This window comes from Lethenteron reissneri, chromosome 22 (genome assembly GCF_015708825.2).
Source record: "Lethenteron reissneri isolate LAM-NWPU_2019-01 chromosome 22, ASM1570882v1, whole genome shotgun sequence".
Classification (NCBI taxonomy): domain Eukaryota; kingdom Metazoa; phylum Chordata; class Hyperoartia; order Petromyzontiformes; family Petromyzontidae; genus Lethenteron; species Lethenteron reissneri.
Genome location: NC_083800.1, coordinates 15412973 through 15439390, shown reverse-complemented (window position 1 = coordinate 15439390; position 26418 = coordinate 15412973). Strand labels below are relative to the sequence as shown.

Below are 26418 nucleotides of genomic sequence, written 5' to 3'. Positions count from 1 at the left end.
ATCACTGGAGACCGATCTCGTGCTCATTAAGACTCATTCATACAGCACAGGCGTCAATGTTTGCTGCCACCATGTGCTCCGAGTGTTTGGCCCAGGAGTGTTTGCTGTACTCTAGGTGGTGGCATTGACCACAATGTGACATCTGCAACTTCTTCTTATTTACGAGAACATTTATTTTGTTCCTGGGACATTTATTTGTGTGTGTCTGTACTCATTATAAGTGTCTATCTATCATGATGTGGTTCCATCTTCATCCCGGAGGGCGACCACGAGTGCATTCAATCTCTTGTTTAGAGGGTAGCCAGGGTGCCACTGGTACTCAGTGACCGTGCGGGCGGACTTCACGAAGCGAGCTCCAGACCCTCAGTGGCCTGGCGTGCGCCGCGTACCCTGCAGACACTTGAGCCGTAGGTCGGGGTCAAGTCCGCCCTGGATGATCGCAAACAGGTTCTGGGAGTCTGGGTTCTTGTTTGCTGCAATGCAGCGATCCAACCAGCGCACGGACCTGACGAGTGAACACACCACGTCACACACTGACGGGTGAACACACCACGTCACACACTGACGAGTGAACACATCGCGTCACTGACGAGTGAACACACCACGTCACACACTGACGAGTGAACACACCACGTGACACACTGACGAGTGAACACACCACGTGACACACTGACGAGTGAACACACCGCGTCACTGACGAGTGAACACACCACGTGACAGCACCCCTCACCTCCACATGGCTTCCTCCACACGTGGCCCGGTCACCGTGCTGCTCACCACATCATCCAGCTGCATCATAATGTCAGAGCCTGACACAGCACACACCTCATACTCTGCCACATCCCGACACACACAGCACACACCTCGTCACTATGCCACATCCTGACACACACAGCACACACCTCGTCACTATGCCACATCCGGAGATACACAGCACGCACTTCTTTACTACATCACAGCCGTGTGCATCTCTGCATGAGCATTCCCTTCAAGGCAGTGTCGCTTTCCAAGGGCATTGTGAAGGTGAATGCAGGGAGCTCCCAAGGGCATTGTGAATGTGGATGGAGGCCTCTCACCCAGGGAATTCTGAATGTGAATGGAGGCCTCGGGCGTCAGGAGGATGTGGCGGCCATCATATGGAGATGAGAAGCGGACCCCCTCCTCCGTCACCTCCGCCAGCTCCACCAGAGACACCATCTGAAAGCCGCCGCTGTCCTGCGCAGGAAGCGGTGTGAGTTTCAGCTATTCCTGTTGCCTGCGTTAATGTTTCTTGTTTATGGTCCCTTCATTCAAATTTAGTTGCAGAATGACACCGTTACTCGGAGGAGGGTGGCCCTGAAGTTTGCCGACAATACAAACTCATAAACGTGGCCTGGTTAGAAACGCATCAGTGGAAAGTCCATATTCAGGATAGTATGACCAAAATTGCGGTTTCTAACGTCTACTGACCTTAAATTCAGTCCCTGCCTCTTATCAGGGCGTGGTATTTTAACATTTACTACTCTGTCCAGTTTAGAACAGCAGGATACTTGTGCACCCTGATCACTCCCAACAATTTATACATTTTTACCAGCTGCCTTACACAAGTTCACGTGTCATAACATGTACCATCAGGTCAACTTCATATTCATATGCCCTACAGTGATAACAGATGCCTGTGAAATGGTGGCCAGTGCCAGGAGTTTGATATTCACACAAAGATGGCATGGGTGCCGAAATGCACGAGGAGTGAAACATTGTTCAGAGTCGGGCTCAAACTCGTGCACACTGAGTCAGACTCACACTCGTGCACACTGAGAGTCAGACTCACACTCGTACACACTGAGAGTCAGACTCACACTCGTGCACACTGAGAGTCAGACTCACACTCGTGCACACTGAGAGTCAGACTCACACTCGTGCACACTGAGAGTCAGACTCACACTCGTGCACACTGAGAGTCATACTCACACTCGTGCACACTGAGAGTCAGACTCACACTCGTGCACACTGAGAGTCAGACTCACACTCGTGCACACTGAGAGTCAGAGTCACACTCGTGCACACTGAGAGTCAGACTCACACTCGTACACATTGAGAGTCAGACTCACACTCGTGCACACTGAGAGTCAGACTCACACTCGTGCACACTGAGAGACAGACTCACACTCGTGCACACTGAGTCAGACTCACACTCGTGCACACTGAGAGTCAGACTCACACTCGTACACACTGAGTCAGACTCACTCGTGCACACTGAGAGTCAGACTCACTCGTGCACACTGAGAGTCAGACTCACACTCGTGCACACTGAGTCAGACTCACACTCGTACACACTGAGAGTCAGACTCACACTCGTGCACACTGAGAGTCAGACTCACACTCGTGCACACTGAGTCAGACTCACACTCGTGCACACTGAGAGTCAGACTCACACTCGTGCACACTGAGTCAGACTCACACTCGTGCACACTGAGTCAGACTCACACTCGTGCACACTGAGAGTCAGACTCACACTCGTGCACACTGAGAGTCAGACTCACACTCGTGCACACTGAGTCAGACTCACACTCGTACACACTGAGAGTCAGACTCACACTCGTACACACTGAGTCAGACTCACTCGTGCACACTGAGAGTCAGACTCACTCGTGCACACTGAGAGTCAGACTCACACTCGTGCACACTGAGTCAGACTCACACTCGTACACACTGAGAGTCAGACTCACACTCGTGCACACTGAGAGTCAGACTCACACTCGTGCACACTGAGTCAGACTCACACTCGTGCACACTGAGAGTCAGACTCACACTCGTGCACACTGAGTCAGACTCACACTCGTACACACTGAGTCAGACTCACACTCGTGCACACTGAGAGTCAGACTCACACTCGTGCACACTGAGTCAGACTCACACTCGTGCACACTGAGAGTCAGACTCACACTCGTGCACACTGAGAGTCAGACTCACACTCGTGCACACTGAGAGTCAGACTCACACTCGTGCACACTGAGTCAGACTCACACTCGTACACACTGAGAGTCAGACTCACACTCGTGCACACTGAGAGTCAGACTCACACTCGTGCACACTGAGAGACAGACTCACACTCGTGCACACTGAGTCAGACTCACACTCGTGCACACTGAGAGTCAGACTCACACTCGTACACACTGAGTCAGACTCACTCGTGCACACTGAGAGTCAGACTCACTCGTGCACACTGAGAGTCAGACTCACACTCGTGCACACTGATTCAGACTCACACTCGTACACTGAGAGTCAGACTCACACTCGTGCACACTGAGAGTCAGACTCACACTCGTGCACACTGAGTCAGACTCACACTCGTGCACACTGAGAGTCAGACTCCACTCGTGCACACTGAGTCAGACTCACACTCGTACACACTGAGTCAGACTCACACTCGTGCACACTGAGAGTCAGACTCACACTCGTGCACACTGAGTCAGACTCACACTCGTGCACACTGAGAGTCAGACTCACACTCGTGCACACTGAGTCAGACTCACACTCGTGCACACTGAGAGTCAGACTCACACTCGTGCACACTGAGTCAGACTCACACTCGTGCACACTGAGAGTCAGACTCACACTCGTGCACACTGAGTCAGACTCACACTCGTGCACACTGAGAGTCAGACTCACACTCGTGCACACTGAGTCAGACTCACACTCGTGCACACTGAGAGTCAGACTCACACTCGTGCACACTGAGTCAGACTCACACTCGTACACACTGAGAGTCAGACTCACACTCGTGCACACTGAGTCAGACTCACACTCGTGCACACTGAGAGTCAGACTCACACTCGTGCACACTGAGAGTCAGGCTCACACTCGTGCACACTGAGTCAGACTCACACTCGTGCACACTGAGAGTCAGACTCACACTCGTGCACACTGAGAGTCAGACTCACACTCGTGCACACTGAGTCAGACTCACACTCGTGCACACTGAGTCAAACTCACACTCGTGCACACTGAGTTAGACTCACACTCGTACACACTGAGTCAGACTCACTCGTGCACACTGAGTCAGACTCACTCGTGCACACTGAGTCAGACTCACTCGTGCACACTGAGTCAGACTCACTCGTGCACACTAAGTCAGACTCACTCGTGCACACTGAGAGTCAGACTCACACTCGTGCACACTGAGAGTCAGACTCACACTCGTACACACTGAGTCAGACTCACACTCGTACACACTGAGTCAGACTCACACTCGTGCACACTGAGAGTCAGACTCACACTCGTGCACACTGAGTCAGACTCACACTCGTGCACACTGAGTCAGACTCACACTCGTGCACACTGAGTCAGACTCACACTCGTACACACTGAGAGTCAGACTCACACTCGTGCACACTGAAGTCAGACTCACACTCGTGCACACTGAGTTAGACTCACACTCGTGCACACTGAGAGTCAGACTCACACTCGTGCACACTGAGTTAGACTCACACTCGTACACACTGAGTCAGACTCACTCGTGCACACTGAGTCAGACTCACTCGTGCACACTGAGAGTCAGACTCACACTCGTGCACACTGAGAGTCAGACTCACACTCGTGCACACTGAGAGTCAGACTCACACTCGTGCACACTGAGTCAGACTCACACTAGTGCACACTGAGTTAGACTCACACTCGTGCACACTGAAAGTCAGACTCACACTCGTACACACTGAGAGTCAGACTCACACTCGTGCACACTGAGTCAGACTCACACTCGTGCACACTGAGAGTTAGACTCACACTCGTGCACACTGAGTCAGACTCACACTCGTGCACACTGAGTCAGACTCACACTCGTGCACACTGAGTCAGACTCACACTCGTGCACACTGAGAGTCAGACTCACACTCGTGCACACTGAGTCAGACTCACACTCGTACACACTGAGTCAGACTCACACTCGTGCACACTGAGAGTCAGACTCACACTCGTGCACACTGAGTCAGACTCACACTCGTGCACACTGAGAGTCAGACTCACACTCGTGCACACTGAGTCAGACTCACACTCGTGCACACTGAGAGTCAGACTCACACTCGTGCACACTGAGTCAGACTCACACTCGTGCACACTGAGTCAGACTCACACTCGTGCACACTGAGTCAGACTCACACTCGTGCACACTGAGAGTCAGACTCACACTCGTGCACACTGAGTCAGACTCACACTCGTGCACACTGAGAGTCAGACTCACACTCGTGCACACTGAGAGTCAGACTCACACTCGTGCACACTGAGTCAGACTCACACTCGTACACACTGAGAGTCAGACTCACACTCGTGCACACTGAGAGTCAGACTCACACTCGTGCACACTGAGAGTCAGACTCACACTCGTGCACACTGAGAGTCAGACTCACACTCGTGCACACTGAGTCAGACTCACACTCGTGCACACTGAGTCAGACTCACACTCGTACACACTGAGAGTCAGACTCACACTCGTACACACTGAGTCAGACTCACTCGTGCACACTGAGAGTCAGACTCACTCGTGCACACTGAGAGTCAGACTCACACTCGTGCACACTGAGTCAGACTCACACTCGTACACACTGAGAGTCAGACTCACACTCGTGCACACTGAGAGTCAGACTCACACTCGTGCACACTGAGTCAGACTCACACTCGTGCACACTGAGAGTCAGACTCACACTCGTGCACACTGAGTCAGACTCACACTCGTACACTGAGTCAGACTCACACTCGTGCACACTGAGAGTCAGACTCACACTCGTGCACACTGAGAGTCAGACTCACACTCGTGCACACTGAGAGTCAGACTCACACTCGTGCACACTGAGTCAGACTCACACTCGTACACACTGAGAGTCAGACTCACACTCGTGCACACTGAGAGTCAGACTCACACTCGTGCACACTGAGAGACAGACTCACACTCGTGCACACTGAGTCAGACTCACACTCGTGCACACTGAGAGTCAGACTCACACTCGTACACTGAGTCAGACTCACTCGTGCACACTGAGAGTCAGACTCACTCGTGCACACTGAGAGTCAGACTCACACTCGTGCACACTGATCAGACTCACACTCGTACACACTGAGAGTCAGACTCACACTCGTGCACACTGAGAGTCAGACTCACACTCGTGCACACTGAGTCAGACTCACACTCGTGCACACTGAGAGTCAGACTCACACTCGTGCACACTGAGTCAGACTCACACTCGTACACTGAGTCAGACTCACACTCGTGCACACTGAGAGTCAGACTCACACTCGTGCACACTGAGTCAGACTCACACTCGTGCACACTGAGAGTCAGACTCACACTCGTGCACACTGAGTCAGACTCACACTCGTGCACACTGAGAGTCAGACTCACACTCGTGCACACTGAGTCAGACTCACACTCGTGCACACTGAGAGTCAGACTCACACTCGTGCACACTGAGTCAGACTCACACTCGTACACACTGAGAGTCAGACTCACACTCGTGCACACTGAGTCAGACTCACACTCGTGCACACTGAGAGTCAGACTCACACTCGTGCACACTGAGAGTCAGGCTCACACTCGTGCACACTGAGTCAGACTCACACTCGTGCACACTGAGAGTCAGACTCACACTCGTGCACACTGAGAGTCAGACTCACACTCGTGCACACTGAGTCAGACTCACACTCGTGCACACTGAGTCAACTCACACTCGTACACACTGAGAGTCAGACTCACACTCGTGCACACTGAGAGTCAGACTCACACTCGTGCACACTGAGTCAGACTCACACTCGTGCACACTGAGTCAGACTCACACTCGTACACACTGAGTCAGACTCACTCGTGCACACTGAGTCAGACTCACTCGTCACACTGAGTCAGACTCACTCGTGCACACTGAGTCAGACTCACTCGTGCACACTAAGTCAGACTCACTCGTGCACACTGAGAGTCAGACTCACACTCGTGCACACTGAGAGTCAGACTCACACTCGTACACACTGAGTCAGATCACACTCGTACACACTGATTCAGACTCACACTCGTGCAGCACTGAGAGTCAGACTCAACACTCGTGCACACTGAGTCAGACTCACACTCGTGCACACTGAGTCAGACTCACACTCGTGCATCACTGAGTCAGACTCACACTCGTACACACTGAGAGTCAGACTCACACTCGTGCACACTGAGAGTCAGACTCACACTCGTGCACACTGAGTCAGACTCACACTCGTGCACACTGAGAGTCAGACTCACACTCGTGCACACTGAGTCAGACTCACACTCGTACACACTGAGTCAGACTCACTCGTGCACACTGAGTCAGACTCACTCGTGCACACTGAGTCAGACTCACACTCGTGCACACTGAGAGTCAGACTCACTCGTGCACACTGAGAGTCAGACTCACACTCGTGCACACTGAGTCAGACTCACACTAGTGCACACTGAGTAGACTCACACTCGTGCACACTGAGAGTCAGACTCACACTCGTACACACTGAGAGTCAGACTCACACTCGTGCACACTGAGTCAGACTCACACTCGTGCACACTGAGTCAGACTCACACTCGTGCACACTGAGTCAGACTCACACTCGTGCACACTGAGTCAGACTCACACTCACTCGTGCACACTGAGTCAGACTCACACTCGTGCACACTGAGAGTCAGACTCACACTCGTGCACACTGAGAGTCAGACTCACACTCGTGCACACTAGAGTCAGACTCACACTCGTACACTGAGTCAGACTCACACTCGTGCACACTGAGAGTCAGACTCACACTCGTGCACACTGAGAGTCAGACTCACACTCGTGCACACTGAGTCAGACTCACACTCGTGCACACTGAGTCAGACTCACACTCGTGCACACTGAGTCAGACTCACACTCGTGCACACTGAGAGTCAGACTCACACTCGTGCACACTGAGAGTCAGACTCACACTCGTGCACACTGAGTCAGACTCACACTCGTGCACACTGAGTCAGACTCACACTCGTGCACACTGAGTCAGACTCACACTCGTGCACACTGAGTCAGACTCACACTCGTGCACACTGAGAGTCAGACTCACACTCGTGCACACTGAGAGTCAGACTCACACTCGTGCACACTGAGTCAGACTCACACTCGTGCACACTGAGAGTCAGACTCACACTCGTGCACACTGAGAGTCAGACTCACACTCGTGCACACTGAGTCAGACTCACACTCGTGCACACTGAGAGTCAGACCACACTCGTGCACACTGAGTCAGACTCACACTCGTGCACACTGAGTCAGACTCACACTCGTGCACACTGAGAGTCAGACTCACACTCGTGCACACTGAGAGTCAGACTCACACTCGTGCACACTGAGGTCAGACTCACACTCGTACACACTGAGAGTCAGACTCACACTCGTACACACTGAGTCAGACTCACTCGTGCACACTGAGAGTCAGACTCACTCGTGCACACTGAGAGTCAGACTCACACTCGTGCACACTGAGTCAGACTCACACTCGTACACACTGAGAGTCAGACTCACACTCGTGCACACTGAGAGTCAGACTCACACTCGTGCACACTGAGTCAGGACTCACACTCGTGCACACTGAGAGTCAGACTCACACTCGTGCACACTGAGTCAGACTCACACTCGTACACACTGAGTCAGACTCACACTCGTGCACACTGAGAGTCAGACTCACACTCGTGCACACTGAGTCAGACTCACACTCGTGCACACTGAGAGTCAGACTCACACTCGTGCACACTGAGAGTCAGACTCACACTCGTGCACACTGAGAGTCAGACTCACACTCGTGCACACTGAGTCAGACTCACACTCGTGCACACTGAGTCAGACTCACACTCGTGCACACTGAGAGTCAGACTCACACTCGTGCACACTGAGAGTCAGACTCACACTCGTGCACACTGAGAGACAGACTCACACTCGTGCACACTGAGTCAGACTCACACTCGTGCACACTGAGAGTCAGACTCACACTCGTACACACTGAGTCAGACTCACTCGTGCACACTGAGAGTCAGACTCACTCGTGCACACTGAGAGTCAGACTCACACTCGTGCACACTGATTCAGACTCACACTCGTACACACTGAGAGTCAGACTCACACTCGTGCACACTGAGAGTCAGACTCACACTCGTGCACACTGAGTCAGGACTCACACTCTTGCACACTGAGAGTCAGACTCACACTCGTGCACACTGAGTCAGACTCACACTCGTACACACTCAGAGTCAGACTCACACTCGTGCACACTGAGAGTCAGACTCACACTCGTGCACACTGAGTCAGACTCACACTCGTGCACACTGAGAGTCAGACTCACACTCGTGCACACTGAGTCAGACTCACACTCGTGCACACTGAGAGTCAGACTCACACTCTGGCACACTGAGTCAGACTCACACTCGTGCACACTGAGAGTCAGACTCACACTCGTGCACACTGAGTCAGACTCACACTCGTGCACACTGAGAGTCCGCTCACACTCGTGCACACTGAGTCAGACTCACACTCGTGCACACTGAGAGTCAGACTCACACTCGTGCACACTGAGTCAGACTCACAACTCGTACACACTGAGAGTCAGACTCACACTCGTGCACACTGAGTCAGACTCACACTCGTGCACACTGAGAGTCAGACTCACTACTCGTGCACACTGAGAGTCAGGCTCACACTCGTGCACACTGAGTCAGACTCACACTCGTGCACACTGAGAGTCAGACTCACACTCGTGCACACTGAGAGTCAGACTCACACTCGTGCACACTGAGTCAGACTCACACTCGTGCACACTGAGTCAAACTCACACTCGTACACACTGAGAGTCAGACTCACACTCGTGCACACTGAGAGTCAGACTCACACTCGTGCACACTGAGTCAGACTCACTCGTGCACACTGAGAGTCAGACTCACTCGTGCACACTGAGAGTCAGACTCACACTCGTGCACACTGAGTCAGACTCACACTCGTACACACTGAGAGTCAGACTCACACTCGCGCACACTGAGAGTCAGACTCACACTCGTGCACACTGAGTCAGACTCACACTCGTGCACACTGAGAGTCAGACTCACACTCGTGCACACTGAGTCAGACTCACACTCGTACACACTGAGTCAGACTCACACTCGTGCACACTGAGAGTCAGACTCACACTCGTGCACACTGAGTCAGACTCACACTCGTGCACACTGAGAGTCAGACTCACACTCGTGCACACTGAGAGTCAGACTCACACTCGTGCACACTGAGTCAGACTCACACTCGTGCACACTGAGTCAGACTCACACTCGTACACACTGAGAGTCAGACTCACACTCGTGCACACTGAGAGTCAGACTCACACTCGTGCACACTGAGAGACAGACTCACACTCGTGCACACTGAGTCAGACTCACACTCGTGCACACTGAGAGTCAGACTCACACTCGTGCACACTGAGTCAGACTCACTCGTGCACACTGAGAGTCAGACTCACTCGTGCACACTGAGAGTCAGACTCACACTCGTGCACACTGAGTCAGACTCACACTCGTACACACTGAGAGTCAGACTCACACTCGTGCACACTGAGAGTCAGACTCACACTCGTGCACACTGAGTCAGACTCACACTCGTGCACACTGAGAGTCAGACTCACACTCGTGCACACTGAGTCAGACTCACACTCGTACACACTGAGTCAGACTCACACTCGTACACACTGAGTCAGACTCACACTCGTGCACACTGAGAGTCAGACTCACACTCGTGCACACTGAGTCAGACTCACACTCGTGCACACTGAGAGTCAGACTCACACTCGTGCACACTGAGTCAGACTCACACTCGTGCACACTGAGAGTCAGACTCACACTCGTGCACACTGAGTCAGACTCACACTCGTGCACACTGAGAGTCAGACTCACACTCGTGCACACTGAAGTCAGACTCACACTCGTGCACACTGAGAGTCAGACTCACACTCGTGCACACTGAGTCAGACTCACACTCGTGCACACTGAGAGTCAGACTCACACTCGTGCACACTGAGTCAGACTCACACTCGTACACACTGAGAGTCAGACTCACACTCGTGCACACTGAGTCAGACTCACACTCGTGCACACTGAGTCAGACTCACACTCGTGCACACTGAGAGTCAGGCTCACACTCGTGCACACTGAGTCAGACTCACACTCGTGCACACTGAGAGTCAGACTCACACTCGTGCACACTGAGAGTCAGACTCACACTCGTGCACACTGAGTCAGACTCACACTCGTGCACACTGAGTCAACTCACACTCGTACACACTGAGAGTCAGACTCACACTCGTGCACACTGAGAGTCAGACTCACACTCGTGCACACTGAGTCAGACTCACACTCGTGCACACTGAGTTAGACTCACACTCGTACACACTGAGTCAGACTCACTCGTGCACACTGAGTCAGACTCACTCGTGCACACTGAGTCAGACTCACTCGTGCACACTGAGTCAGACTCACTCGTGCACACTAAGTCAGACTCACTCGTGCACACTGAGAGTCAGACTCACACTCGTGCACACTGAGAGTCAGACTCACACTCGTACACACTGAGTCAGACTCACACTCGTACACACTGAGTCAGACTCACACTCGTGCACACTGAGAGTCAGACTCACACTCGTGCACACTGAGTCAGACTCACACTCGTGCACACTGAGTCAGACTCACACTCGTGCACACTGAGTCAGACTCACACTCGTACACACTGAGAGTCAGACTCACACTCGTGCACACTGAGAGTCAGACTCACACTCGTGCACACTGAGTTAGACTCACACTCGTGCACACTGAGAGTCAGACTCACACTCGTGCACACTGAGTCAGACTCACACTCGTACACACTGAGTCAGACTCACTCGTGCACACTGAGTCAGACTCACTCGTGCACACTGAGAGTCAGACTCACACTCGTGCACACTGAGAGTCAGACTCACACTCGTGCACACTGAGAGTCAGACTCACACTCGTGCACACTGAGTCAGACTCACACTAGTGCACACTGAGTTAGACTCACACTCGTGCACACTGAGAGTCAGACTCACACTCGTGCACACTGAGTTAGACTCACACTCGTGCACACTGAGTCAGACTCACACTCGTGCACACTGAGAGTCAGACTCACACTCGTGCACACTGAGTCAGACTCACACTCGTGCACACTGAGAGTCAGACTCACACTCGTGCACACTGAGAGTCAGGCTCACACTCGTGCACACTGAGTCAGACTCACACTCGTGCACACTGAGAGTCAGACTCACACTCGTGCACACTGAGAGTCAGACTCACACTCGTGCACACTGAGTCAGACTCACACTCGTGCAAACTGAGTCAAACTCACACTCGTACACACTGAGAGTCAGACTCACACTCGTGCACACTGAGAGTCAGACTCACACTCGTGCACACTGAGTCAGACTCACACCGTGCACACTGAGTTAGACTCACACTCGTTACCATGAGTCAGACTCACTCGTGCACACTGAGTCAGACTCACTCTGTGCACACTGAGTCAGACTCACTCGTGCACACTGAGTCAGACTCACTCGTGCACACTAAGTCAGACTCACTCGTGCACACTGAGAGTCAGACTCACACTCGTGCACACTGAGAGTCAGACTCACACTCGTACACACTGAGTCAGACTCACACTCGTACACACTGAGTCAGACTCACATCTCGTGCACACTGAGAGTCAGACTCACACTCGTGCACACTGAGTCAGACTCACACTCGTGCACACTGAGTCAGACTCACACTCGTGCACACTGAGTCAGACTCCACAACTCGTACACACTGAGAGTCAGACTCACACTCGTGCACACTGAGAGTCAGACTCACACTCGTGCACACTGAGTTAGACTCACACTCGTGCACACTGAGAGTCAGACTCACACTCGTGCACACTGAGTTAGACTCACACTCGTACACACTGAGTCGACTCACTCGTGCACACTGAGTCAGACTCACTCGTGCACACTGAGAGTCAGACTCACACTCGTGCACACTGAGAGTCAGACTCACACTCGTGCACACTGAGAGTCAGACTCACACTCGTGCACACTGAGTCAGACTCACACTAGTGGCACACTGAGTTAGACTCACACTCGTGCACACTGAGAGGTCAGACTCACACTCGTACACACTGAGAGTCAGACTCACACTCGGCACACTGAGTCAGACTCACACTCGTGCACACTGAGAGTTAGACTCCACTCGTGCACACTGAGTCAGACTCACACTCGTGCACACTGAGTCAGACTCACACTCGTGCACACTGAGTCAGACTCACACTCGTGAACACTGAGAGTCAGACTCACACTCGTGCACACTGAGAGTCAGACTCACACTCGTGCACACTGAGAGTCAGACTCACACTCGTGCACAACTGAGAGTCAGACTCACACTCGTGCACACTGAGAGTCAGACTCACACTCGTGCACACTGAGTCAGACTCACACTCGTCGCACACTGAGGTCAGACTCACACTCGTACACACTGAGAGTCAGACTCACACTCGTGCACACTGAGAGTCAGACTCACACTCGTGCACACTGAGTCAGGACTCACACTCGTGCACACTGAGTCAGACTCACACTCGTGCACACTGAGTCAGACTCACACTCTTGCACACTGAGTCAGACTCACACTCGTGCACACTGAGAGTCAGACTCACACTCGTGCACACTGAGTCGAGACTCACACTCGTGCACACTGGTCAGACTCACACTCGTGCACACTGAGTCAGACTCACACTCGTGCACACATGAGTCAGACTCACACTCGTGCACACATGAGTCAGACTCACACTATCGTGCACACTGAGAGTCAGACTCACACCTCGTGCACACTGAAGTTCAGACTCACACTCGTGCACACTGGAGTTACGACTCACACTCGTAGCACACTGAGAGTCAGACTCACCTCGTGCACACTGCGTTAGACTCACACTCGTGCTCACACTCGTGAACACTGAGTCAGACTCACACTCGTACACACTGAGTCAGATTCACACTCGTGCACACTGAGAGTCAGACTCACACTCGTGCACACTGAGAGACAGACTCACACTCGTGCACACTGAGTCAGACTCACACTCGTACACACTGAGAGTCAGACTCACACTCGTGCACACTGAGTCAGACTCACACTCGTACACACTGAGAGTCAGACTCACACTCGTGCACACTGAGTCAGACTCACACTCGTGCACACTGAGTCAGACTCACACTCGTGCACACTGAGTCAGACTCACACTCGTGCACACTGAGAGTCAGACTCACACTCGTGCACACTGAGAGTCAGACTCACACTCGTGCACACTGAGTCAGACTCACACTCGTACACACTGAGAGTCAGACTCACACTCTGTGCACCACTGAGAGTCAGACTCACACTCGTGCACACTGAGTCAGACTCACACTCGTGCACACTGAGAGTCAGACTCAACACTCGTGCACACTGAGTCAGACTCACACTCGTGCACACTGAGTCAGACTCCACTCGTGCACACTGAGAGTCAGACTCACACTCGTGCACACTGAGAGTCAGACTCACACTCGTTGCACACATGAGTCCAGACTCACACTCGTACACACTGAGAGTCAGACTCACACCTCGTACACACTGAGTCCAGACTCACTCGTGCACACTGAGAGTCAGACTCACTCGTGCACACTGAGAGGTACAGACTCACACTCGTGCACACTGAGTCAGACTCACACTCGTACACACTGAGAGTCAGACTCACACTCGTGCACACTGAGAGTCAGACTCACACTCGTGCACACTGAGTCAGACTCACACTCGTGCACACTGAGAGTCAGACTCACTACTCGTGCACACTGAGTCAGACTCACACTCGTACACACTGAGTCAGACTCACACTCGTGCACACTGAGAGTCAGACTCACACTCGGGCACACTGAGTCAACTCACATCGGCACACTGAGAGTCAGACTCACACTCGTGCACACTGAGAGTCAGACTCACACTCGTGCACACTGAAGTCAGACTCACACTCGTGCACACTGAGGTCAGACTCACACTCGTGCACAGGCACCAAAAATGAGGCACAAAATGATCAGACTCACACTCGTGGCACACTGAGTAGTCAGACTCACACTCGTGCACACTGAGAGTCAGACTCACACTCGTGCACACTGAGAGACAGACTCACACTCGTGCACACTGAGTCAGACTCACACTCGTGACACAATGAGAGTCAGACTCACACTCGTACACACTGAGTCAGACTCACTCGTGCACACTGAGAGTCAGACTCACTCGTGCACACTGAGAGTCAGACTCACACTCGTGCACACTGATTCAGACTCACACTCGTACACCCTGAGAGTCAGGACTCACACTCGTGCACACTGAGAGTCAGACTCACACTCGTGCACACTGAGTCAGACTCACACTCGTGCACACTGAGAGTCAGACTCACACTCGTGCACACTGAGTCAGACTCACACTCGTACACACTGAGTCAGACTCACACTCGTGCACACTGAGAGTCAGACTCACACTCCGTGCACACTGAGTCAGACTCACACTCGTGCACACTGAGAGTCAGACTCACACTCGTGCACACTGAGTCAGACTCACACTCGTGCACACTGAGAGTCAGACTCACACTCGTGCACACTGAGTCAGACTCACACTCGTGCACACTGAGAGTCAGACTCACACTCGTGCACACTGAGTCAGACTCACACTCGTGCACACTGAGAGTCAGACTCACACTCGTGCACACTGAGTCAGACTCACACTCGTGCACACTGAGAGTCAGACTCACACTCGTGCACACTGAGTCAGACTCACACTCGTACACACTGAGAGTCAGACTCACACTCTGCACACTGAGTCAGACTCACACTCGTGCACACTGAGAGTCAGACTCACACTCGTGCACACTGAGAGTCCGGCTCACCCACTCGTGCACACTGAGTCAGACTCACACTCGTGCACACTGAGAGTCAGGACTCACAACTCGTGCACACTGATAGTCAGACTCACACTCGTGCACACTGAGTCAGACTCACACTCGTGCACACTGAGTCAAACTCACACTCGTAGCACACTGAGAGTCAGACTCACACTCGTGCACACTGAGAGTCAGACTCACACTCGTGCACCTGAGTCAGACTCACTCGTGCACCTGAGAGTCAGACTCACTCGTGCACACTGAGAGTCAGACTCACACTCGTGCACACTGAGTCAGACTCACACTCGTACACACTGAGAGTCAGACTCACACTCGCGCACACTGAGAGTCAGACTCACACTCGTGCACACTGAGGTCAGACTCACACTCGTGCACACTGAGAGTCAGACTCACACTCGTGCACACTGAGTCAGACTCACACTCGTACACACTGAGTCAGACTCACACTCGTGCACACTGAGAGTCAGACTCACACTCGTGCACACTGAGTCAGACTCACACTCGTGCACACTGAGAGTCAGACTCACACTCGTGCACACTGAGAGTCAGACTCACACTCGTGCACACTGAAAGTCAGACTCACACTCGTGCACACTGAGTCAGACTCACACTCGTACAACACTGAGAGTCAGACTCACACCCGTCAGTGCACACTGAGAGTCAGACTCACACTCGTGTCACACTGAGAGACAGACTCACACTCGTGGCACACTGAGTCAGACTCACACTCGTGCACACTGAGAGTCAGACTCACACTCGTACACACTGAGTCAGACTCACTCGTGCACACTGAGGTCAGACTCACTCGTGCACACTGAGAGTCAGACTCACACTCGTGCACACTGATTCAGACTCACACTCGTACACACTGAGAGCAGACTCACACTCGGTGCACACTGAGAGTCAGACTCACACTCGTGCACACTGAGTCAGACTCACACTCGTGCACACTGAGAGTCAGACTCACACTCGTGCACACTGAGTCAGACTCAGCACTCGTACACACTGAGTCAGACTCACACTCGTACACACTGAGTCAGACTCACACTCGTGCACACTGAGAGTCAGACTCACACTCGTGCACACTGAGTCAGACTCACACTCGTGCACACTGAGAGTCAGACTCACACTCGTGCACACTGAGTCAGACTCACACTCGTGCACACTGAGAGTCAGACTCACACTCGTGCACACTGAGTCAGACTCACACTCGTGCACACTGAGAGTCAGACTCACACTCGTGCACACTGAGAGTCAGACTCACACTCGTGCACACTGAGAGTCAGACTCACACTCGTGCACACTGAGTCAGACTCACACTCGTGCACACTGAGAGTCAGACTCACACTCGTGCACACTGAGTCAGACTCACACTCGTACACACTGAGAGTCAGACTCACACTCGTGCACACTGAGTCAGACTCACACTCGTGCACACTGAGAGTCAGACTCACACTCGTGCACACTGAGAGTCAGGCTCACACTCGTGCACACTGAGTCAGACTCACACTCGTGCACAATGAGAGTCAGACTCACACTCGTGCACACTGAGAGTCAGACTCACACTCGTGCACACTGAGTCAGACTCACACTCGTGCACACTGAGTCAAACTCACAACTCGTACACACTGAGAGTCAGACTCACACTCGTGCACACTGAGAGTCAGACTCACACTCGTGCACACTGAGTCAGACTCACACTCGTGCACACTGAGTTTAGACTCACACTCGTACACACTGAGTCAGGACTCACTCGTGCACACTGAGTCAGACTCACTCGTGCACACTGAGTCAGACTCACTCGTGCACACTGAGTCAGACTCACTCGTGCACACTAAGTCAGACTCACTCGTGCACACTGAGAGTCAGACTCACACTCGTGCACACTGAGAGTCAGACTCACACTCGTACACACTGAGTCAGACTCACACTCGTACACACTGAGTCCAGACTCACACTCGTGCACACTGAGAGTCAGACTCACACTCGTGCACACTGAGTCAGACTCACACTCGTGCACACTGAGTCAGACTCACACTCGTGCACACTGAGACAGACTCACACTCGCACACACTGAGAGTCAGACTCACACTCGTGCACACTGAGAGTCAGACTCACACTCGTGCACACTGAGTTAGACTCACACTCGTGCACACTGAGAGTCAGACTCACACTCGTGCACACTGAGTTAGACTCACACTCGTACACACTGAGTCAGACTCACTCGTGCACACTGAGTCAGACTCACTCGTGCACACTGAGAGTCAGACTCACACTCGTGCACACTGAGAGTCAGACTCACACTCGTGCACACTGAGAGTCAGACTCACACTCGTGCACACTGAGTCAGACTCACACTAGTGCACACTGAGTTAGACTCACACTCGTGCACACTGAGAGTCAGACTCACACTCGTGCACACTGAGAGTCAGACTCACACTCGTGCACACTGAGTCAGACTCACACTCGTACACACTGAGAGTCAGACTCACACTCGTGCACACTGAGTCAGACTCACACTCGTGCACACTGAGAGTCAGACTCACACTCGTGCACACTGAGAGTCAGGCTCACACTCGTGCACACTGAGTCAGACTCACACTCGTGCACACTGAGAGTCAGACTCACACTCGTGCACACTGAGAGTCAGACTCACACTCGTGCACACTGAGTCAGACTCACACTCGTGCACACTGAGTCAAACTCACACTCGTACACACTGAGAGTCAGACTCACACTCGTGCACACTGAGAGTCAGACTCACACTCGTGCACACTGAGTCAGACTCACACTCGTGCACACTGAGTTAGACTCACACTCGTACACACTGAGTCAGACTCACTCGTGCACACTGAGTCAGACTCACTCGTGCACACTGAGTCAGACTCACTCGTGCACACTGAGTCAGACTCACTCGTGCACACTAAGTCAGACTCACTCGTGCACACTGAGAGTCAGACTCACACTCGTGCACACTGAGAGTCAGACTCACACTCGTACACACTGAGTCAGACTCACACTCGTACACACTGAGTCAGACTCACACTCGTGCACACTGAGAGTCAGACTCACACTCGTGCACACTGAGTCAGACTCACACTCGTGCACACTGAGTCAGACTCACACTCGTGCACACTGAGTCAGACTCACACTCGTACACACTGAGAGTCAGACTCACACTCGTGCACACTGAGAGTCAGACTCACACTCGTGCACACTGAGTTAGACTCACACTCGTGCACACTGAGAGTCAGACTCACACTCGTGCACACTGAGTTAGACTCACACTCGTACACACTGAGTCAGACTCACTCGTGCACACTGAGTCAGACTCACTCGTGCACACTGAGAGTCAGACTCACACTCGTGCACACTGAGAGTCAGACTCACACTCGTGCACACTGAGAGTCAGACTCACACTCGTGCACACTGAGTCAGACTCACACTAGTGCACACTGAGTTAGACTCACACTCGTGCACACTGAGAGTCAGACTCACACTCGTACACACTGAGAGTCAGACTCACACTCGTGCACACTGAGTCAGACTCACACTCGTGCACACTGAGAGTTAGACTCACACTCGTGCACACTGAGTCAGACTCACACTCGTGCACACTGAGTCAGACTCACACTCGTGCACACTGAGTCAGACTCACACTCGTGCACACTGAGAGTCAGACTCACACTCGTGCACACTGAGAGTCAGACTCACACTCGTGCACACTGAGAGTCAGACTCACACTCGTGCACACTGAGAGTCAGACTCACACTCGTGCACACTGAGAGTCAGACTCACACTCGTGCACACTGAGTCAGACTCACACTCGTGCACACTGAGTCAGACTCACACTCGTACACACTGAGAGTCAGACTCACACTCGTGCACACTGAGAGTCAGACTCACACTCGTGCACACTGAGAGTCAGACTCACACTCGTGCACACTGAGTCAGACTCACACTCGTGCACACTGAGTCAGACTCACACTCGTGCACACTGAGTCAGACTCACACTCGTGCACACTGAGAGTCAGACTCACACTCGTGCACACTGAGAGTCAGACTCACACTCGTGCACACTGAGTCAGACTCACACTCGTGCACACTGAGTCAGACTCACACTCGTGCACACTGAGTCAGACTCACACTCGTGCACACTGAGTCAGACTCACACTCGTGCACACTGAGAGTCAGACTCACACTCGTGCACACTGAGAGTCAGACTCACACTCGTGCACACTGAGTTAGACTCACACTCGTACACACTGAGAGTCAGACTCACACTCGTGCACACTGAGTTAGACTCACACTCGTGCACACTGAGAGACAGACTCACACTCGTGCACACTGAGTCAGACTCACACTCGTACACACTGAGTCAGATTCACACTCGTGCACACTGAGAGTCAGACTCACACTCGTGCACACTGAGAGACAGACTCACACTCGTGCACACTGAGTCAGACTCACACTCGTACACACTGAGTCAGACTCAATCGTGCACACTGAGTCAGACTCACTCGTGCACACTGAGTTAGACTCACACTCGTGCACACTGAGTCAGACTCAATCGTGCACACTGAGTCAGACTCACTCGTGCACACTGAGTCAGACTCACTCGTGCACACTGAGTCAGACTCACTCGTGCACACTGAGTCAGACTCACTCGTGCACACTGAGTCAGACTCACTCGTACACACTGAGTCAGACTCACACTCGTACACACTGAGTCAGACTCACACTCGTACACACTGAGTCAGACTCACTCGTGCACACTCTGAGCCACTTCATTATCTAGAAAGTACAAGCCAGCAGCACTTCTATCGCTGCGAACCCATGGGTAACAGAACGTGCAACTTACATGACAGTGAAACACTCCGTGTGTACGAGTAGCAATCATTGGGAATCCAATGAGGCCGCTGCCGCGCCGCGTGGGTGTGCGGGGCTTACGGTGAGCAGGCAGCGCTCCCAGTCCATGAAGCCGTGCAAGCCCTTGGCCTTCTCGATCAGCTCCGGCCCCTGTGGAAGTGAAGCATCATCACGACCCGAGAGCCACGTCAATCCACCAACGCGAGGGGACCCCCAGTTGAGGGAGATTTACCCTGTGGGGGTTCGTGCTGCCCCAGACTGCAACTCAACATTTTTGTGTGAAGGCAAATTATAGACGTGTGTGGTGGTGTTAGTGCATGCGCGGTGTAGATCGACTCGGCATTAATTAGTACTTGGTGCGGTGTGTAAACGTGGGCATTGGGGAGACAAAGGCGGCCGGGCGTGGTGCTGGCCACCAATCCCCTCGTGCGCCGTTCCACCCTCCATAGGTGCTCGCTAGCAGCACTTGCCCGAACGCTGTTGAGTCTACACGGGGGATCTTTGCCTGTGGTGCGTGCCTCGTGTAGGCAATTAAGCACAGTGCGCGTGTACACGTTGGAATTGAAGATGGTGTACTGTACTGTATGTGGTATAGGTTGTGAATCAACTAAACTATAAACATTTTATTTTATTTTACCAGGTAAGACTCACTGAGCGATATAGCTATTTTCAGAAGCGACCTGGCCAGAAATGAGAGCTCAACAAAGTGGATAATCTCGTGGAAATTTAAAGCAGCCAAATACTCAAAACGTGTGACGTTGGTTCTACATGTGGTGGGAAAAACCGGAGGACCCAATGAAAAATGCATGCGACCACAGGGAGAGACACGCAAACTACAATTATACACAGGCATCAGGGTCGTGATCAAACTCACGACCTCCTGCGTAGCAGGCGAGGTAGTTAACACCTCGCTACCGCGGCGCCCCTCTGTTGTTTACGTGCTGGTGGTACAGGTGGTGGTGGTACAGGTGGTGGTGGTACAGGGTGGTGGTGGTGGTACAGGGTGGTGGTAGTGGTACAGGGTGGTGGTGGTACAGGTGGAGCGGTACACGGGTGGTGGTGGTACAGGGTGGTAGTACAGGTGGTGGTGGTGGTGGTACAGGTGGTGGTGGTGGTACAGGTGGTGGTGGTACAGGTGGTGGTGGTACAGGTGGTGGTACAGGTGGTGGTACAGGTGGTGGTGGTACAGGTGGTGGTGGTGGTACAGGTGGTGGTGGTACAGGTGGTGGTGGTGGTACAGGTGGTGGTGGTGGTACAGGTGGTGGTGGTACAGGTGGTGGTGGTACAGGTAGTGGCGGTGGTGGTACAGGTGGTGGTGGTACAGGTGGTACAGGTGGTGGTGGTACAGATGGTACAGGTGGTGGTGGTACAGGTGGTACAGGTGGTGGTGGTACAGGTGGTGGTACAGGTGGTGGTACAGGTGGTGGTACAGGTGGTGGTGGTACAGGTGGTGGTGGTACAGGTGGTGGTGGTACAGATGGTACAGGTGGTGGTGGTACAGGTGGTGGTGGTGGTACAGGTGGTGGTGGTGGTACAGGTGGTGGTGGTGGTACAGGTGGTGGTGGTACAGGTGGTGGTGGTGGTACAGGTGGTGGCACAGGTGGTGGTGGCGGTACAGGTGGTGGTGGTGGTGGTACAGGTGGTGGTACAGGTGGTGGTACAGGTGGTGGTGGTACAGGTGGTGGTGGTACAGGTGGTGGTACAGGTGGTGGTACAGGTGGTGGTACAGGTGGTGGTGGTACAGGTGGTGGTGGTGGTACAGGTGGTGGTGGTACAGGTGGTGGTACAGGTGGTGGTGGTGGTACAGGTGGTGGTGGTACAGGTGGTGGTGGTACAGGTAGTGGCGGTGGTGGTACAGGTGGTGGTGGTACAGGTGGTACAGGTGGTGGTGGTACAGATGGTACAGGTGGTGGTGGTACAGGTGGTGGTGGTACAGGTGGTGGTACAGGTGGTGGTACAGGTGGTGGTACAGGTGGTGGTGGTACAGGTGGTGGTGGTGGTGGTACAGGTGGTGGTGGTACAGATGGTACAGGTGGTGGTGGTACAGGTGGTGGTGGTGGTACAGGTGGTGGTGGTGGTACAGGTGGTGGTGGTACAGGTGGTGGTGGTGGTACAGGTGGTGGTGGTGGTACAGGTGGTGGTGGTGGTACAGGTGGTGGTGGTGGTGGTACAGGTGGTGGTGGTACAGGTGGTGGTGGTGGTACAGGTGGTGGTACAGGTGGTGGTGGTGGTACAGGTGGTGGTGGTGGTACAGGTGGTGGTGGTACAGGTGGTGGTATTGTGGGGAGCGGTAGTGTAGCGGTTAGCGCGCTGCGCTATGAACCTGGCGACCCGGGTTCGATTCCCGCTCACGGCTAACACCAGTGACGATTATCTGAACCGGTCCTGGGCCTCCCCTAGGTCGACTCAGCCTTAAATGAGTACCTGGTGCGGTGTGTAAAACATCACCACTAGGGAGACAAAGGCGGTCGGGCGTGGTGCTGGCCACCCACCCCCTCGTGTACCGTTCCGGCCTTCATAGGTGCTCGCTAACAGCACTTGCCCCTACAGTCTGTTCAGGCTATACGGGGGATCTTTGTCTTTGGTGGTGGTACAGGTGGTGGTGGTGGTGGTACAGGTGGTGGAGGTGGTGGTACAGGTGGTGGAGGTGGTGGTACAGGTGGTGGAGGTGGTGGTACAGGTGGTGGAGGTGGTGGTACAGGTGGTGGAGGTGGTGGTACAGGTGGTGGAGGTGGTGGTACAGGTGGTGGTGGTGGTACAGGTGGTGGTGGTGGTACAGGTGGTGGTGGTACAGGTGGTGGTGGTACGGTGGTACAGGTGGTGGTGGTACAGGTGGTGGTGGTGGTGGTACAGGTGGTGGTGGTACAGGTGTGGTGTACAGGTGGTGGTGTACAGGTGGTGGTGGTGGTACAGGTGGGGTACAGGTGGTACAGGTGGTGGTGGTACAGGTGGTGGTGGTACAGGTGGTGGTGGTACAGGTGGTGGTGGTGGTACAGGTGGTGGTACAGGTGGTGGTGGTAGTGGTGGTACAGGTGGTGGTGGTAGTGGTGGTACAGGTGGTGGTGGTAGTGGTGGTACAGGTGGTGGTGGTACAGGTGGTACAGGTGGTGGTGGTACAGGTGGTATAGGTGGTGGTGGTACAGGTGGTGGTACAGGTGGTGGTACAGGTGGTGGTGGTACAGGTGGTGGTGGTACAGGTGGTGGTGGTACAGGTGGTGGTGGTGGTACAGGTGGTGGTGGTACAGGTGGTACAGGTGGTGGTGGTACAAGTGGTGGTGGTACAGGTGGTGGTGGTGGTACAGGTGGTGGTACAGGTGGTACAGGTGGTACAGGTGGTGGTGGTACAGGTTGGTGGTGGTACAGGTGGTGTGGTGGTACAGGTGGTAAGGTGGTGGTGGTACAGGTGGTACAGGTGGTGGTGGTACAGGTGGTACAGGTGGTGGTACAGGTGGTACAGGTGGTGGTGGTACAGGTGGTGGTACAGGTGGTGGTGGTACAGGTGGTGGTGGTGGTACAGGTGGTGGTGGTGGTACAGGTGGTGGTGGTGGTACAGGTGGTGGTGGTTACAGGTGGTGGTGGGACATGTGGTGGTGGTGGTACATGTGGTGGTGGTGGTACATGTGGTGGTGGTACATGTGGTGGTGGGGGTGGTACATGTGGTGGTGGTGGTACATGTGGTGGTGGTGGTGGATGTGGTGGTGGTACATGTGGTGGTGGTGGTACATGTGGTACGGTGGTGTGGTATGTGTGGTGGTGGTGGTACATGTGGTACAGGTGGTGGTGGTACATTGGGGTGGTACATGTGGTGGTGGTACAGGTGGTGGTGGTGGTACAGGTGGTGGTGGTGGTACATGTGGTGGTGGTGGTACATGTGGTGGTGGTGGTACATGTGGTGGTGGTGGTACATGTGGTGGTGGTGGTACATGTGGTGGTGGTGGTACATGTGGTGGTGGTGGTACATGTGGTGGTGGTGGTACATGTGGTGGTGGTGGTACATGTGGTGGTGGTGGTACATGTGGTGGTGGTGGTACATGTGGTGGTGGTACAGGTGGTACAGGTGGTGGTGGTACATGTGGGGCGTGCACGATCTCTGTGGGGGGGAGGGGGAGCGGTGCCGAAGTGGTCGGTGCACTGCACGACGAATCCGGCGACCTGAACCATCCCCACTGACGGCCAACATCGCTGCCGAATAGCTCAGCCAGTCCTCGACTTCCCCTCGGGCGACACGGCCCTGACAGGAGTAGCTCGGTGCAGTGAGTACGGGATACACCCAGCGACTCGTGCGCCGTTCCAGGCCTCGTAGGCGCTGCAGCTGCAGCAGCCTCTCGCTCACAGCAAGCGAGAGGCTGCGTGGGCTCCACGGGGGGCGCTTTGTGCAGGAGGCGGTCGGACTCACGGGCCGCATGGCCAGGTGGTAGGTGTTGCCCAGGCAGATGCCGCAGCCGAGACGACGCAGCTGTCGCGCGGTGAGCCCCTTGAGGGTGCCCTGCGTGCCCACCGGCATGAACACGGGCAGCGCCACGGGGCCGTGGGGGGCCACGAGCGTGGCGGCGCGGGCGCCGCTCCAGCGGCACTCGGCCACGACGCGCAGAGACAGCGGCATTGGCATCGCGAGTACAGTGAGACCCTGTGCCAGTACAGTGTGCGTGCCGACGTCACGCGAGCAGGGCGTGGCCTCGCGAGTAGGGCGTGGCCTCGCGAGTAGGGCGTGGCCCCGCGAGTAGGGCGTGGCCTCTCGAGTAGGGCGTGGCCTCGCGAGTAGGGCGTGGCCTCGCGAGTAGGGCGTGGCCTCGCGAGTAGGGCGTGGCCCCGCGAGTAGGGCGTGGCCCCGCGAGTAGGGCGTGGCCTCGCGAGTAGGGCGTGGCCTCGCGAGTAGGGCGTGGCCTCGCGAGTAGGGCGTGGCCCCGCGAGTAGGGCGTGGCCCCGCGAGTAGGGCGTGGCCCCGCGAGTAGGGCGTGGCCCCGCGAGTAGGGCGTGGCCTCGCGAGTAGGGCGTGGCCCCGCGAGTAGGGCGTGGCCCCGCGAGTAGGGCGTGGCCCCGCGAGTAGGGCGTGGCCCCGCGAGTAGGGCGTGGCCTCTCGAGTAGGGCGTGGCCTCGCGAGTAGGGCGTGGCCTCGCGAGTAGGGCGTGGCACGAACACGCCCCCCTACAACAACCACCATTCGCCACTAAGTGGCGGTGACGTCACCACGACGCTTGTGCCAGGCTAGGTGCACGTTGAGGCCACGTGAAGTGTCGAACACCCGCTGGCAAGGAGGTCACGCTGCAGACCCAGCGGGTGCCACGGGTCGACTGATCCGGCCCATGGCTTCCAATCACTCCAGGTCAGGTGCCAGCATCATGACGACGGTCACGCCCCTCCCCCCACGCAGAGTCAAGTGGGTCCTGGCCGGCACGTGGCGACCTGCTCCATCGTGCGGCCGATGCAGATTGCAGGCGGACGGCTGCGGTTTCCCATGGGGGTGACCACGAGCCTGATGACTGCATCACAGGTGGCGGAGTGAGTCGCTGTGATGAGGCCGCCTCCGTGTTTGCGAACCGGG

General features: G+C 54.4%; 1 protein-coding gene across 1 annotated transcript; it reads right to left on the bottom strand.

The window, feature by feature from the left end:
* Positions 1-200: 200 nt before the first annotated feature.
* On the bottom strand, positions 201-25522 carry LOC133345424 (queuine tRNA-ribosyltransferase catalytic subunit 1-like). The gene is made up of 5 exons (XM_061556152.1): positions 25273-25522; positions 20958-21026; positions 1077-1215; positions 731-809; positions 201-505 (listed from the first exon to the last, which is right to left on the bottom strand). The coding sequence occupies exons 1-5, from the start codon at positions 25483-25485 to the stop codon at positions 364-366; spliced, it is 642 nt and encodes a 213-aa protein (XP_061412136.1). The 5' UTR covers positions 25486-25522; the 3' UTR covers positions 201-363.
* Positions 25523-26418: the final 896 nt, after the last annotated feature.